This window comes from Sciurus carolinensis, chromosome 8 (assembly GCF_902686445.1).
Source record: "Sciurus carolinensis chromosome 8, mSciCar1.2, whole genome shotgun sequence".
NCBI classification, from domain to species: Eukaryota; Metazoa; Chordata; class Mammalia; order Rodentia; family Sciuridae; genus Sciurus; species Sciurus carolinensis.
Window position 1 is genome coordinate 6,738,307 of NC_062220.1, and position 14,350 is coordinate 6,752,656.

The 14,350-nt window shown below is 44.2% G+C and overlaps 1 protein-coding gene across 1 annotated transcript in view; it reads right to left on the reverse strand.

Annotated features, from left to right (window-relative positions):
* Positions 1 to 4,758, reverse strand: part of Znf862 (zinc finger protein 862) — a 29,686-nt gene extending 24,928 nt beyond the window's left edge. The window contains exon 1 of the mRNA XM_047561998.1: positions 4,513 to 4,758. Within this exon, the coding sequence (XP_047417954.1) occupies positions 4,513 to 4,536 (24 nt within the window). The 5' untranslated portion in view covers positions 4,537 to 4,758. The remainder of the gene's footprint in view (positions 1 to 4,512) is intronic.
* Between the last annotated feature and the right edge of the window lie 9,592 nt (positions 4,759 to 14,350).

The window sequence follows — 14,350 nt, forward strand, 5'->3', positions numbered from 1 at the left end:
AAGAGCAACACAATTTCAGAAAGTGAAAAGCAGCTGAAACAGTAGTAACTGGGCAGATTCAAGAAAATGGAATCCTTACTTGGTGGAGGGCAAAGCTGAGACAACTCAGCCCTACTACTAAATCCTGAAAGGCTCAGGTACAGGAAACCCAGAGAAAAATATTTTGGGAAATGGCAGTTGGCATTTAAAATAAGTGAAACATCTATTTTAACTCACATGGAATATGCTTGTTGAGAAAAACTATACGGGTAATTCTAATGGATTACTAATAAAATTTAAAAAAAATTTAAGCATTTTTCTTAGGAGTCAAGACATGTTCACTAAAGAAAATGTAGAAAATAAGTAGAAAAACATGTTTTAAGAACACCCACATTCCAATCACTGAAACAGACTCACTGTTAACATTTGGTATTGTTTTGTCTATGAATGCATGTTTAAAAACAGAAATGGAATTATGCTGTAAAATGTATGCTTTAAATAACAATTGTACAGAGAAAGTCTTCCAAAGCAGAATATGACTAGGTTTCTAAAAGCTACTGCAGAATGGGCTGCACACAAGGAGGCACACAGGAACAGGCCACTGAACACAAGGACAGCTGGAGAAGGTCCACCGTAGGGAGGGAGAGGAGAGGACCCTGAGATCCGTGGAAGGCAGATCCCAGGATGCCCGCTGCACACCAGGACCAGAGTCCTCCCAGCTCCTACGGAGGCAGGTTAAAACAATTGTGACCAAGGACAAGCAGGGCTCCCTATTCACATTTTCTCCCAGGGCTAACTGGTGGGCATAATGAGGGCCAGTAGGTGCATCATCGTAGCTGCCCAACCAGAGTGTGGTTAGGACTGACTGGATGATAGAGGTGTCGTCCCAGTGAGAGTGATCCCACTAAAACTTGGCACCCCTCTTTTAAGCAACATTATGGCAAGAGCCTTCTGTTTCTGGATGACTGCAATGCAAAGAAAACAAATCTGCTTAAATAAGAGGAATTCCTTATCTATAGAATATAAGAAGTAGCTCTGGAAATTCTATCTTAGTGGTTCCCACCATCTATAGGATGAAGCTCTCACTTCTCAGCTTGGTACCAAAGAGCGTCAATCTGCATCTCACCATCGCTTCGCTTCAGCTGTCTCACCCCACCGGTTCTTCCCTCCAGCCAGATTAGTACCACTGCACTCATTCAGTCGACCTTGCACCTTTCCTCTCCACACACCCATCTTTAGATTCCATGACTGGCCACTTCCTTCCACTACTTAGGGCCAACCTGCCCATCAAGGTTCTATTCAACCCATGTTTCATGAGGGATTTCCAAACCACTTAGTCCCAGCCATTGCTCCTTCCCCTGAGCTGGGAATGCTTTATTTCTCTTTCTAGTGTGTGTGGCACTCAGGAAACCAGTGCTGACTGGCTTATTCTATAACTTCCTTCACCAGCACCGCACTCTCTGCTATCTCATTATGCAGAAAGAATTTTACAGGCATTTATTTAATTTTTTCAGTCAGCATACATTTATTAAGGTTTTTTTTTTTTTTTTTTTTTGTATCACGAATTGAACCCAGGGGCACTTAACCACTGAGCTACATCCCCAGCCCTTTTCATTTATTAAAATTTTGAAACAGGATCTCACCAAGTTGCTGAGGCTGGCTTTGAACTTCCAATCCTCCTGCCTCAGGCTCCCAACCTGCTGGGATTACAGTTGTGCAGCCCCATGCCTGGCTTATTTAAGTGTTTCTATGTGCTTGCTGTATGGTGACCCAAAGATATGAAAAGAGATTAAAATCTGTCAGGCAGTGACAGACAACTACACTATAGGTACAAGAGTAGAACTTGGTTCAAAAACAAAACAAAACAAAACAAAAAACGGGAAGGGCGCAATGACTTCTGTGGAAAAGACAGAGGGGGCTAGAAAACAGAGATGTTGAGGCAATAAATGCATAAGCCAGAAGTATGTGTACGGACTCCTACCCAGACAGCAGCACCAACAACATGGCCTCCCAGGAGGCGCTGGACTGCAGTGTTCCACACCTTGCATCAGAAGGGCTCCTATAACAATGCTATTTTATGAACCATTTTTTAAAAAATATACTTGCTAAGAACCTATTAAATGCCAAATTACTGGTCTACTGTTCTACCTGGGGATACTGCAGAGAGTAAAGTCAACAAACATAAATAAATGTGAGAATTCTGTTTAGTGGTCAAGACTGGGAAGAGAATAAATAAGGATAATGGGACAAAAGTGCTGGGTGACTTCTATCCATCATTCCACCAACAACAGTAAGATATCCCACATGCCATCCAATTGCCCAAGTCTGCTTTTAGTTAATTGATGTCACAAAATAGCACCTACAGAAGATTCTAGTAATAGACCAAGCCACCACCTCAAGAGGACTCCTGGCTACCAGCTTTGAGCCTCCCAAATTCAGTCTATGCAGGCCATCATCTTGTCATTCATTTGTAGCACATCTCACATTGTCAGTTGGTTTTATAATCAATTTATTTCATTTGTGGGTAACATTCTTATTTCATAGGGTAGAAAACAAATACACTTAGGAAGGGTAAGCATCTTTTTGAGATGTCTTGCAATCAAAGATTAGAATTAAGAATAGATGGGTATGGTGGTCACACCAGTAATCCCAGCTACTCTGGAGGCTGAGGCAGGAGGATCCCAAGTTCAAGGTCAGCCTGGGCAACTTACTGAGATCCTGCCTCAAAATAAATTAAAAAACTTATTGGTAAAGTGTTTGCCTAGTATGCAGAAGTTCCTAGTTATCATTAGTTCCCAGGATGGGGGGCAGGGAATTAGAATCAAGGGTGAAATTAGTGGTTGGATCCCGAGAGGACATCAAATTCCTACTCCATTTCCCAAAATGTTTGTGTTCCTCTCTTTCTGTTAAAGGCTAAGAAAGCCTACCACTGACCAGAAGAGTTTAGAAATCAACCTCAATTCGCTAATTCCAATTCGATACCCTTTCTTTTTCTTTCTTTCTTCTTTCCTTTTTTTTTTTTTTTTCCAGACAGGGCCTCAGTGGTCTCACTGTCACTCAGCCTGGTCTCTAACTCTGGCCTGAGCTTCCTGAGTGCAGGGACTACAAGTTTGCTCTGCTTGTCAACTTTTTTTTTTTTTTTTTTAACCCTTCTTTCCAGGAAATTTGCTCTCCTCATCCAAATTCAGTTTCAATCTAAACTAATCTGGGGATGTTATCTAAGGGTAAGGGCATTTCCTTTTACTTTTTTATATTCCCCAAGAAGCTTAACAAAATGCTGGCACATAGTTCTTTTCCATCTTTCTTTAGGTTTATTGAGTTTTATTGTCTTGGCCTGGAGACTCTGTAGGTGACCTGGTGTGAAAAATACATCATTGTAGCCTGTGGAAGAGGTGCTTAAGCAAGGAGTGTTTTTATAAGTCAGAAGACTTCCTATCTTTCCAGGGATAGTTTTTCCTGAATATCCTCCTATTCCTTCTCTCTGGGGTGTGTGGGACAAACTTCCCAGGCTTGTCTGAGTTCCTGAGGTGAGTGCTGCAGGAGGGCTTCTTCAAGCATCTTGCTCAATGCACAAGTGTTTATTAAACGGACACTTTTTTTTTTCTTTTAAGAAAGCGACTCAATAAGCACTTGAAAATGTTTGCTGAATTCCCTCTGCCAAAACAAAACAAAACAAAACAAAACAAAAAATATTCCCAAGAACTGGCTGCAAGGTCTGGGGATGAACCTCAGTGGTAGAGCATTGCCTAGCATGCCTGAGCTTCCCCCCTCCAAAAAAGGAAGTGACTGCAAAGAACATCCAGAAAGATCTTAATCCTAATAGACTGCCACTGTCTCCAAGTCAATGTGCCTACAATCACAGGGGTCTTTGACTGACACTGAGGCTGACACTGCCTGGGAGCTCCAGCAATCCTTTACTGTTTCCAAGACTTTCTCCCACCTCTGCCAACTCAAAGATCCTCTTGCCCAAAGCCTCAAGCAAGTTTGTGGCACATGCTTCTAAGCAAAGCTCAGATGCTCCACGAAGTGGATAACCTAGAAAGAGAAGTGGGCAAGAAACATGCCAGATGCCCTCCCTCTTCAGCTCTTTCTTGGGAAGCAGGATGTAGGCAGGGCCAGGCTCTCCTCCCGCCTCTCGATCCCCACCCTTTGGCTCCCACTGGCGTCTTAACCAGCCCCAAAGCCTTAAAACAAGCTGGGCCTCCTCAAGACCGCAACGATGGTGAGCGGAGACACGTAGCACTTTCCCATGGCTGCACTTGGCTGGTCCCCCAACCCGGCGTCAGCAGAGCGGTCCTTGGCCGGAGGGCGGCTGGACAGCCGCGAGCAGCGGAGCGGGAAGATGCGAGACCCCGAGGGACAGCATCCATCCCAGAGGCGGCCGCCGAGGTGCGGAGGAAGCGCGGGCGGGCGAGCCCTTCCCTGCAGGGCTGGCTCGTCTGCGGGCACTTCTCCCGCACCGTCCCGCCCAGCCAGCGCCTCGGCTGGGGTCCGCGGGAAGGGAGTGGGCGACCCGGGCCCTTCCAGTCCTACCTTCCCAGACTCCCTGGGCTCCATGGCCCCGCTGGCGCGGCCCGTGCTGACCCCGCCGCTGCCTCCAGGCCGCCCCCTCCCCCCGCGGCCCGGCCTGAGGATGCTGTGCCGCGACCCACTTGGGGACCCGGGCTGCCGGAGGGGGAGGGCGCCCTTGAGCGGAGGGAGCGCGGCCGCGAACTTCGCGCCGGCACGTCGGGGGGCGGTAGCGCGCGCGGAGCGCAGAGAGGCGCTGAGCTGGGACCAGCGTCGTGCAAACGAATAGCTTTACGGCAGCAAGGCGGCGGGGCATCACGGGAAGCGTAGTCCGGCCTGGCTGACGGACTGTCGAAGCTGCGATTGGCTCTCGGAATGCAGGGTCCTGATTGGACTTCGAGCGCTCGCTTTCGGCCCTTCTCGCCTCCCTGGACGATGGTTACTAGGCAACGTCGCAGGGGCCGAGTGTGGACCACGCAGTAAGGGCAGAGCGCCCTGATTGGACTGTGCCAACGTCAGCTTTGAAGATTCCAGGTTTTATTTAATCAGGAGGGCAATACTTTTCGTTACATACATTTTTTTTTTTACGCATTCGAACATAAACACAATATAACAATATAATCTGGCAAATTTCATATGTTTTTAAAAGCATCATTGGCCATCTGCCATGTGCCAGGCACTGTGCTAGTTTTGGGGAGTACGCAGTAGAGTGAGACAAAGTCCTAACTTCTAGGAACTCAGTCAAGAGTTACAAAATAAGTGACGAGTACCATGAAAGGGCACACTTTTTTACTGTAGGATGAGGTGTAGGGGGATATGGGATAGGGTCAAGGATTCCCTGGGGAAGTGGTGCCTGACAGAATTAAAATAAGAGATAGGAGTTAGGTAAAGGAGGTGCTATGGAAGGAATTATATCCCTCCTCCCGATATACATGTTGGAGACCTCCAATTGTCATATGATAGTATGTGAATATGGGGCCTTTGGGAGATAATTAGGTTTAGAGGTCATCATGAGGATGGGGTCCTCATGCTGGGATTAGTGTCCTTATTGAAAGCACCCAGAAAACCACTCCAGAAAACTGACAGGCAGAGGGTATGCCCAGAGAAAGAGAGAGAGATAGAGATAGAGATAGAGATAGAGAGAGAGAATGAGAGAGAATTGTGGTGGAGTTATTCTTAAGTAGTGGAATTTCTTGGGATAATAACAATTGGAACAATGATGGACTAAGAAATTCCAGGCTACCCATCTGGACCAATGACTGACTAGGATGTTCATGGGCTAACAATCTGGGTTTTAAAATGGTGTGTTGAGGGGGCAGAATACTGGGGCAGCAAAATGGGAGATCTGATGCCAATACTTATGGGAAGCAACACCAGAGAGCTTGCTCTTTCTCCATCATGTCTGGACCCAGGGAGAAGGTGATCTGTAAGCCAGGAAGACAGCCCGGGCCAGAACCCAACTGTGCTGGCAACCTGATTTCTTTCAGCCTCCTGAACCACGAGAAAATAAACGTCTGATGTTTAAGCCACCTAGCCTCTGGTATTCTGTTATGGCAGCTAGAACAAACTAAAACAGGAAGGGAAGAATGGTATTATGGGAAAGAGCAATTGGGTGCAAAAAAACTATAGCCAGGAAGGTAGAAGGCAGTGTGTAAAACAGAAAGTGATAGGAAATGATGCTGGGGAGATGCACAAGGAGGATGTGGAAGCCGTTGTGTACTACCTTAAGGAGTTTGAAATGAGTTTTAAGCTGGTGAACTGTGTGGGCAAAGTTAGGTTAATCAGTCCTATTGCAAAATAGAGGATGGATTTATTTTATTTTATTTTTTGTGGTGCAGGGGGTTGAACCCAGGGCCTCGTGCATGTGAGGCAAGCACTCTACCAACAGTTATATCTCCAGCCAGAGGATGGATTTAAAAGGGAAGAGACCAGAAGAGAGAAGGTGCCTTAGTCCGTTCCTGCTGTTATAACAAAACATTTGGTACTGTGGCCAAGTGTAAGCAGATCACTGGAGTCCTGAGTGCCACAACCACCTGCTGTTCTAGGGTCTCCAGTCCAGGCTTGGTGACCTGCAGTCAGTGTCAGTAAATAGATGCTGAAGGAATTAATGCTTCAGCCAGGATTTCCCTCATCACATTATATGTTCTCTTCAACTATAACACATATATAACCTTAATGAAACATATAAAGTACCCTATACTGGAAAACTTATAAAGAACATAAATTTATTTTCACTCAGACCAGATCAAGAAGCTGGCAGATCTGGGGTCTGGTGAGGACTGCTTCCAAGATGGCACCTCTTGCAGTATCCTTACATGACAGAAGGGGTGGACAGGTCTCTTATGCCTCTTTTACAGGTGCAATGATCCCATTTATGACAATTGAGGGGCTAGGGGAAAATGTTGTGGTTTAAATGTGTGTGTCCCTCCAAAATTCATGTGGGAAACTTAATCCCTAAAGCAATAGTATTAAGAGGGTGGGCCTGCACTGCACCCTCATGATAGATTAGAGCTCTTATGCAGGGGTTCGAGGGAACTTGTTTGTCCTTTTGCCCATCCATCTCTCTCAGCATGCTGAGTATGCAGCATCCAGATGCCATTTTCGAATCAGGAACTAGACCCTGTCAGCATAGAACCTACTGGTACTTTGATCTTGAACTGTGAGGATAAATTTCTGTTATTTATAAATTACCCAGTCTCGAGTATTTTGTTACAGCAGTGCAAATGGACTTCCCTCATCACAAAAGACTGCCAGGTGTAATGGCACAGCCCTCTGATCCCAGTGGTTTGGGAGGCTGAGGCAGGAAAATCCTAAGTTCGAGGCCAGCCTCAGCAACTTAGCGAGACCCTAAGCAACCCAGTGAGACCCTGTCTAAAATAAAATACAAAAAAAAGTGTGTGTGTGGGGGAGGGAGGGTGGCAGGGATATGACTCAATGGTCAAGTTCCCCTGGCTTCAATCCCTGGTACTTAAAAAAAAAAAAAGACAAAAAACTGAACTCTGTAAATATACACTTCTTCACTTCTCTCGTCTTCTTTAAAAGACATTGTTTTAATCAGCTATTTAGTTGCTGTGACTTAAAGATCTGACCAGAACAATTTTAGGGGAGGCAATGCTTATTTGGGGCCTCACAGTTTCAGAGGTCTTAGTCCATAGAAGACCCGCTCCATTCCTGGGGGCTCAGGTGAGGCTGAACATCATGGTGGATGAGTGTGTTAAAGGGAAGCGCTTACTTGGTGATTGGGAAGCAGGAGACCCTGCTCTCCAGAAACCAAACATATACCCATAGCTCCGCCCCCAATGCCCGCCTCCTCCAGCCACACCCACCTGCCTCCTGTCACCACTCTGTTAATCCCATCAGGGAACTAATTCACTGATTGGGTTAAGGCTCTCCTAATCCAATCATTTCTTCTCTGAGCTTTCTTGCATTGTCCCCCACGTAATCTTTTGGGGGACACCACATCTGAACCATAACAGAATACAATTACATAAATGATTAAAATATTTATTATTTAGATTATAATGTAATATCTATAATGATAATAGCAAAATCATGTACAGTAAAGGGCAAACCCCAATGTATTTTTATATGTATACCATGTAGCCACCTGCTGAATTAGCCACCCCACTTTTTTTGGTACCAGGAAATTTAACCCTGGGAGCTTTTACTACTGAGCAGCATCCCTGACCTTCTTATTATTTATTATTTATTTAGTTTTTGGTACTGCTTCAGCCTCCTGAGTTGTTGGATTACAACGTGTGCCATCATGCTTGGTTCCATCAGTGAAATTAGATATAGTCACTTCATAAAGCTCCCCTGTGACTTTACGAAGGTGACATGCATACACAGAAGTAAAACTACAGAAAGTAAGTATGTGATTATAGTAGCTGCCCTTATCCATAGAAATATGGTCTCAGACCCCTAGAGGGTGCCTGAAGCTGTGGACGGTACCAAACCCTACATATACTGTGTGTAACATACCTGTAATGAAGTTTATTATTAAATTAGGCATGGTAAGAGATTAACAATAACAACAAATAATAAACTAAAACAATTATAACAATATAATTTAATGAATTTCATGTGAATGTGATCTCTTTCTCTTTCTCAAAATATCTCAGTTTTCTGTACTCATCCTTGTGATGTGAGATGATATGTGTCGAGATGAAGCGAGGTGAATGATACAGGCATTGTGACAGCATTAGGTTATAACAGAAAAGTCATGTGAGCACAAGCACTGTGATAACTGGACAGTTGCTCTGATAACAGGTGGCTAGTAAGTGACTGATGAGTGGGTAACATATACAGCGTGGATACGCTGCACCAAGGGATGACTGATGTCCTGGGTTGGCTGGAGAGAGACAGTGCAAGATTTTATCACACTACTCAGAGAGGAACACAAGATAAAACCTATAAATAGTTTATTCCTGGAATTTTCCATTTAATATTTGTGAACTGTGATTGACCATAGGTAGCCTAAACGGCAGAACGTAAAACTGGATAAAGAGGGACTTTTGTATCACAAAGTTCTCAATAACTTTAACTTTAGGGCAGAGGGAAGCAGGTATGGTTGAGAAGAGATATGGGAGGGCTTCTGGTGTGAGAAGTTTTCTGTTTCCATACCTGGATGATTGCTTTACAATTATTCACTAAATTATATGCTTATGTTTCATGTGCTTTCATACACACACACACACACACACACACACACACACACACATGCTTTAAGTCCCAACTCAAAGTTTTAAATAAAAATAAAGCAAATATAGTTTATATTTTAAACATTTTGTGTATTGCCATACTAATTTTAAAATATTTTGATGATCAGCCCTGGGCAGTTCCCCAGTGTCTATTTTCCCTTATATGACTTTGCTTTTCCAGTCAAGGTTGAACAGAGCTAAATTCAGCAGGGTCAATAAGAATCTGTTCTCTAGGAATGCAAGGGAGAGGGCATCCTTCCTTGTGGGTAGAACTGTAGCATTGGATCTGTGTGCTGTGAGCAGCCACCTTCTGCAAGGTGCACTCTGTGATAGAGGGGTCTGTGTTAACAAGGAAGGAGAATGAGACAGACACAAGTGAAGGGGAGGAGGAGGCAGACAGTGAAGGACTCTGGGTTCCACGTGGCCTTGCAGTCTCCAGCTCCCAAGTCAGCTACATCCCCACCTTGGAGAGTTCTATTTCTGCCCATGAGCTGTTCTTGTATCTTTATTTAAAAAGTCTCCTTTTGGATTACAACATTGGAATAAGGCAGTTGAGACGGCTAGGGTAGATAAATAATTCAACAAAAATTTCCATGAAAGTTTTCCATCTTTTCAAAAAGTGGGGTAGTATCTAGAGGGAAATGTGGGGTTAAAACAGGAAGTCTAAGACATGAGACAAGATTACGTCCTGTGTTGACAGGAAGAAACTGATGATTTAACAAAGATGGGATGATGCCAGGACCCAGGTCCTGAGGAAGAAGAAAAGGGCTGGGGACAGAGTACACAGGGCCCTCTCTAGGCTGGGGATGTTATCAAATTCGGGTTCTTGGGTCCAACGTTGTAGAAATGAGCACTGGACACAGCAAGAACCTCAGCACAGGAAGGCTTTATTTAGGAAATTCTGCTTGAGTCACAGGGAGTAACAGCACTGACAGTGAGTGTCAGCCTAGCTCAGGCAAAGAATGAGGTGGAGTAGTTTTTACAGCATCCCTGGGTGGGAGGGAATGGGTATTTGGAAGTCATCACACGTAGAGGAGAGACTTCAGTTGCGCCTGTGCTCTGCCTCATCATGCGTCTTCCTGTGTGTTAAGTGTGCATTATACTATGCTAATAAGGCAAAGGTAGCTGTGGGTGGCTTCAGTGACAATGTGCACATGCATTTGCCTCTCACCACCTGGAATTACCCTTATCATCTGGGAAAGTCTCCAATTTTATTATTTTCCAAATAGTGCAGACCCAACTTTGTCTGGCTTCCGCTGACCACATAATCTTAGCAGAGCTGATTTCCCAGCCTCCCATCTCCTCCCACAACCTGGAAGATGGGCTCACCTTTTAACTCTTGATTTACTGGTATGACTGTTAACCCTCTAAAACTGAGAGCCTTAGAGCCTTAGACAGACAAATTGACTGTCTTCTTTCCCCTAAAGGTATTCATCCCTGAGTGCTAAAGGGTCCTGTTTTTCATGAGGGTCCCTGACTGGGTCAGGAACACTTGTAGATTATGTGAGAGGGAAGAAGGAGAAGATGGAGTAAATGTAGCCATGCTTGTAGATTCCTTGAGAAAATTCTCAGCTGATGACATCTCTTTGAGACAAGGTCATCTCATGAAAATGGAGCAAGGGAAGAAGAGAGGTATCACAGTCATCTTGGAAAAAAGGTTTATTGGGGAAATATAGTAGGATGGCCAAGTTCCATTTCAGGCCAAGTTGAGATTTATAGTCACGAATTTAAGATAGAAACAACCTAGCTGCAAAATTCTGTTTTGCAGCAGAAACAGGGGCAGATGTTTGAGTTCATCCTGGATTGGAAAACTGCAGGGGGGGTGTAAATGAGGGGAGAGAAAAGCAAGGGAATTAATGTTATTTGCATCAGTTTGATGATAATGATAGAAAAGTGGTTCTCAACTGCAGCTGCACATTTGAAGCACTCAAAATCCTCATTTAATAGGTCTAAGATGGGTTCCAGGCCACTGGTATTTTTTAAACTCCTCAAGTACTTCTAGTGTTGAGAATCACTATGTAGACCACGAATCCAAGCTGAGTCATGAGAGAAGAGAGGAAGAAACAAATGAAAAGTAAACATTACAGAGTCAATGAATTTGAAATAACAAAAACTGCAAAAATTATAGCAGTAAGCCATTAGAGCAAGTAAACTGGAATGATAGGAAGTCATGATTGCTAAGTAAATATCTGGAAGTTTTTGAAGATGAGGTCTAGGTGTGGGAGTGGATTCCCAGCGTGGAGCCAAGGAGAAGGACATTGTAGGTGAGGAGGCAAAGAGTATAAGATCGGGTGTTTTTGTGTTTGTTTTTTGAGACAGGTTCTCTCCAAGTTGTCCAGGTGACCTCAGACTTGCACTACTTTGACCTGAGCCTCCCGAGTAACTGGGATTCCAGGCAAGCACCACTGTTCCCAGCGAGATCAGAATTTTGAAGGGATTATCTGCGTGTTCATCCAAACACTGAGCACAGATGGAAGGGAGCACTGATCCGTGAGCCGAATTCTTCTATGGATGGTACGGAGTGCCCAGAGGGACAGCGGGGAGCAGTGGAGAGTGCTGTAGCCACAGAGTGACACAGGCAACACAGGAAGAAGGCTCTCTGCAGGAAGAAGAGAGGGAACTGGCCCAGCAAACATGAACATCACAGAAGTCAAGTGTCTCTTCCTGGCTTGAGGTGGGATGTGGGAGAAATATCAGCGTCTGGGTGAGGTGGGGACCTCAAGGAATAGGATCCTAATGTGAGTCATGAAAGGGTGGTGGAAGAAATTTCCAGAGATGCTGACAATGGGGCAGTATCTGCCGGAGACTAGCCTGGAGTGCCAGAGGGCACAGTGGGGTCTGGGAGGGAGGGTGTGGGGACATTGGTTCAGCAAGCGGGTCATGAACTGTGATGTTGAGAGACAAGCAGGGATGCTGGCTCTTTTAAAGAACAATGCCATCAATGGGGACATGGAACATGGTGGATTTGGTCTCTTGGAGCATTGATTGTTGTCCCTGATGTTTCTCAGTAGAGTGGCTTCCGACCAGCTGCTTTCTTTGGGTCTACAGAGTGGGCTGGGACTTTGGGGTGGATAAAACAAGGGGAGCAGTTGGGTGGAGTGGTGGGGCGGTGAGGAATGCAGTCTGGGGCATGATGATTTTGGTGCCTAAGTGATATCCAGGTGGATGTTCCAGTCGAGAGTCAGATACACAAATACATATTTAGTGTCACCTGTCCATGAGGACAGATGTCATGTGGATAATTGAAGTATAAAAGCTGCTCAACTCAGGGATGTCAGTTCTTTTGTACATTTTCTTCCCACATTTCTGATGGTCCTTCCCCATAGAAAGTTATATGTGATCAAGAATCAGTAATTATCGTTGGTTAGCTATTGCCACCAGGTGGGAAGTAGGGCCTTTGAGGCCAAACTGGGACTGTTGACTGCTATGCAAAACTTCTGTGGCAGAAGACCTTCTCAAATGGCTCTCAAAGAACCCCACCCTGAGAATATCTTTGCCACTCATACTTCAGATAGAGCACTAATTTCCAGAATATATAAAGAACTCAAAAAACTCTACATAAAGAATACAAATAACCCAATCAACAAATGGGCTAAGGATATGAACAGACGCTTCACAGAAGAAGATCTACAAGCAATCAACAAACATATGAAAAAATGTTCACCATCTTTAGTAATAAAAAAAATGCAAATCAAAACTACACTAAGATTCCATCTCACCCCAATTAGAATGGCGATTATCAAGAATGCAAGCAACAATAGGTTTTGGAGAGGATGTGGGGAAAAAGGTACACTCATACATTGCTGGTGGGATTGCAAACTAGTGCAGCCACTCTGGAAAGCAGTGTGGAGATTCCTTAGAAAACTTGGAATGGACCTACCATTTGACCCAGCTATTCCACTCCTTGGCCTATACGCAAAGGACTTAAAATCAGCATACTACAGAGATACAGCCACATCAATGTTCATAACTGCTCAATTCACAATAGCCAGACTGTGGAACCAGCCTAGATGTCCTTCAATTGATGAATGGATAAAGAAACTGTGGTATATATATATACAATGGAATATTACTCAGCTATAAAGAATAATAAAATTATGGCATTTGCAGGCAAATGGATGAAATTGGAGAATATCATGCTAAGTGAGATAAGCCAATCTCAAAAATCCAAAAGGTGAATGATCTCACTGATAAGCAGATGATGACACATAATAGGGGGTGGAAGGGGGGCAAGAATGGAGGAAGGAGGGACTGTATAGAGGGAAAAGAGGGGTGGGAGGGGTGGGGGGGAAGAAAAAAATAACAGAATGAATCAAACATCATTACCCTATGTAAATGTATGATTACGCAAATGGTATGCTGTTACTCCATGTACAAACAGAAACATGTATCCCATTTGTTTACAATAAAAATAAACTAAAATTAAAAAAATAAATAAAAATAAAAAACAAAAAAAAATACTTGTGAGACATATGATGAATAAAGGACAGAATATTTTTCTTTTAAAACAAAAAACCCATTAGGTTAAGGTACATTAAAATAATAATAATGAAAAAAAAAAAAACAAACAAAAAAACAAACAAAAAACCCCACCCTGATCTCCAGGACCTGGATCTGATGAGATCATGCCCATGCTTGTTATATGGCAATTGACCTTAGAATGGGGGATAATTCCGGGTTATGTAGGTGGACCTAATGCAATAATAAGAACCCCATAAAAGTAGATTTTTCTCCATAAGGGAGAAAAAAGGGAGTCAGAGAGATTTGAGGCCTGAGGGAGATGCAAGGTGCTCTTGCTGGCTTCCAGTCGGGGAGGCCATGTGGAGGGAATACTGAGAGATCGCAGCCAGCGGGGAGTGGCATCCTCAGTCCCACGGCTGCCAGGAACTGAATTCAACATCCTGAGTGAGTTTGGAAATAGCTTTTTCCCCAGAGCCTTCACATAAGAGCCTAGTGCGCTCCAAAATTTGATTTGGGGCTTGTGAGTCTTAAGCAGAGAATCTGGCTCATCTATGTGGGGCTCTTGTTCTACAAACCTATTAGATAATTGATGGGGACTATTTTGCATTTGTGGGGACTTGTTACACAGCAACAGTTAACTGGAACAACCACAGAAACAGTGCCTTTGTGGAGATACCCATGCACATTGCTTCCTTATGATC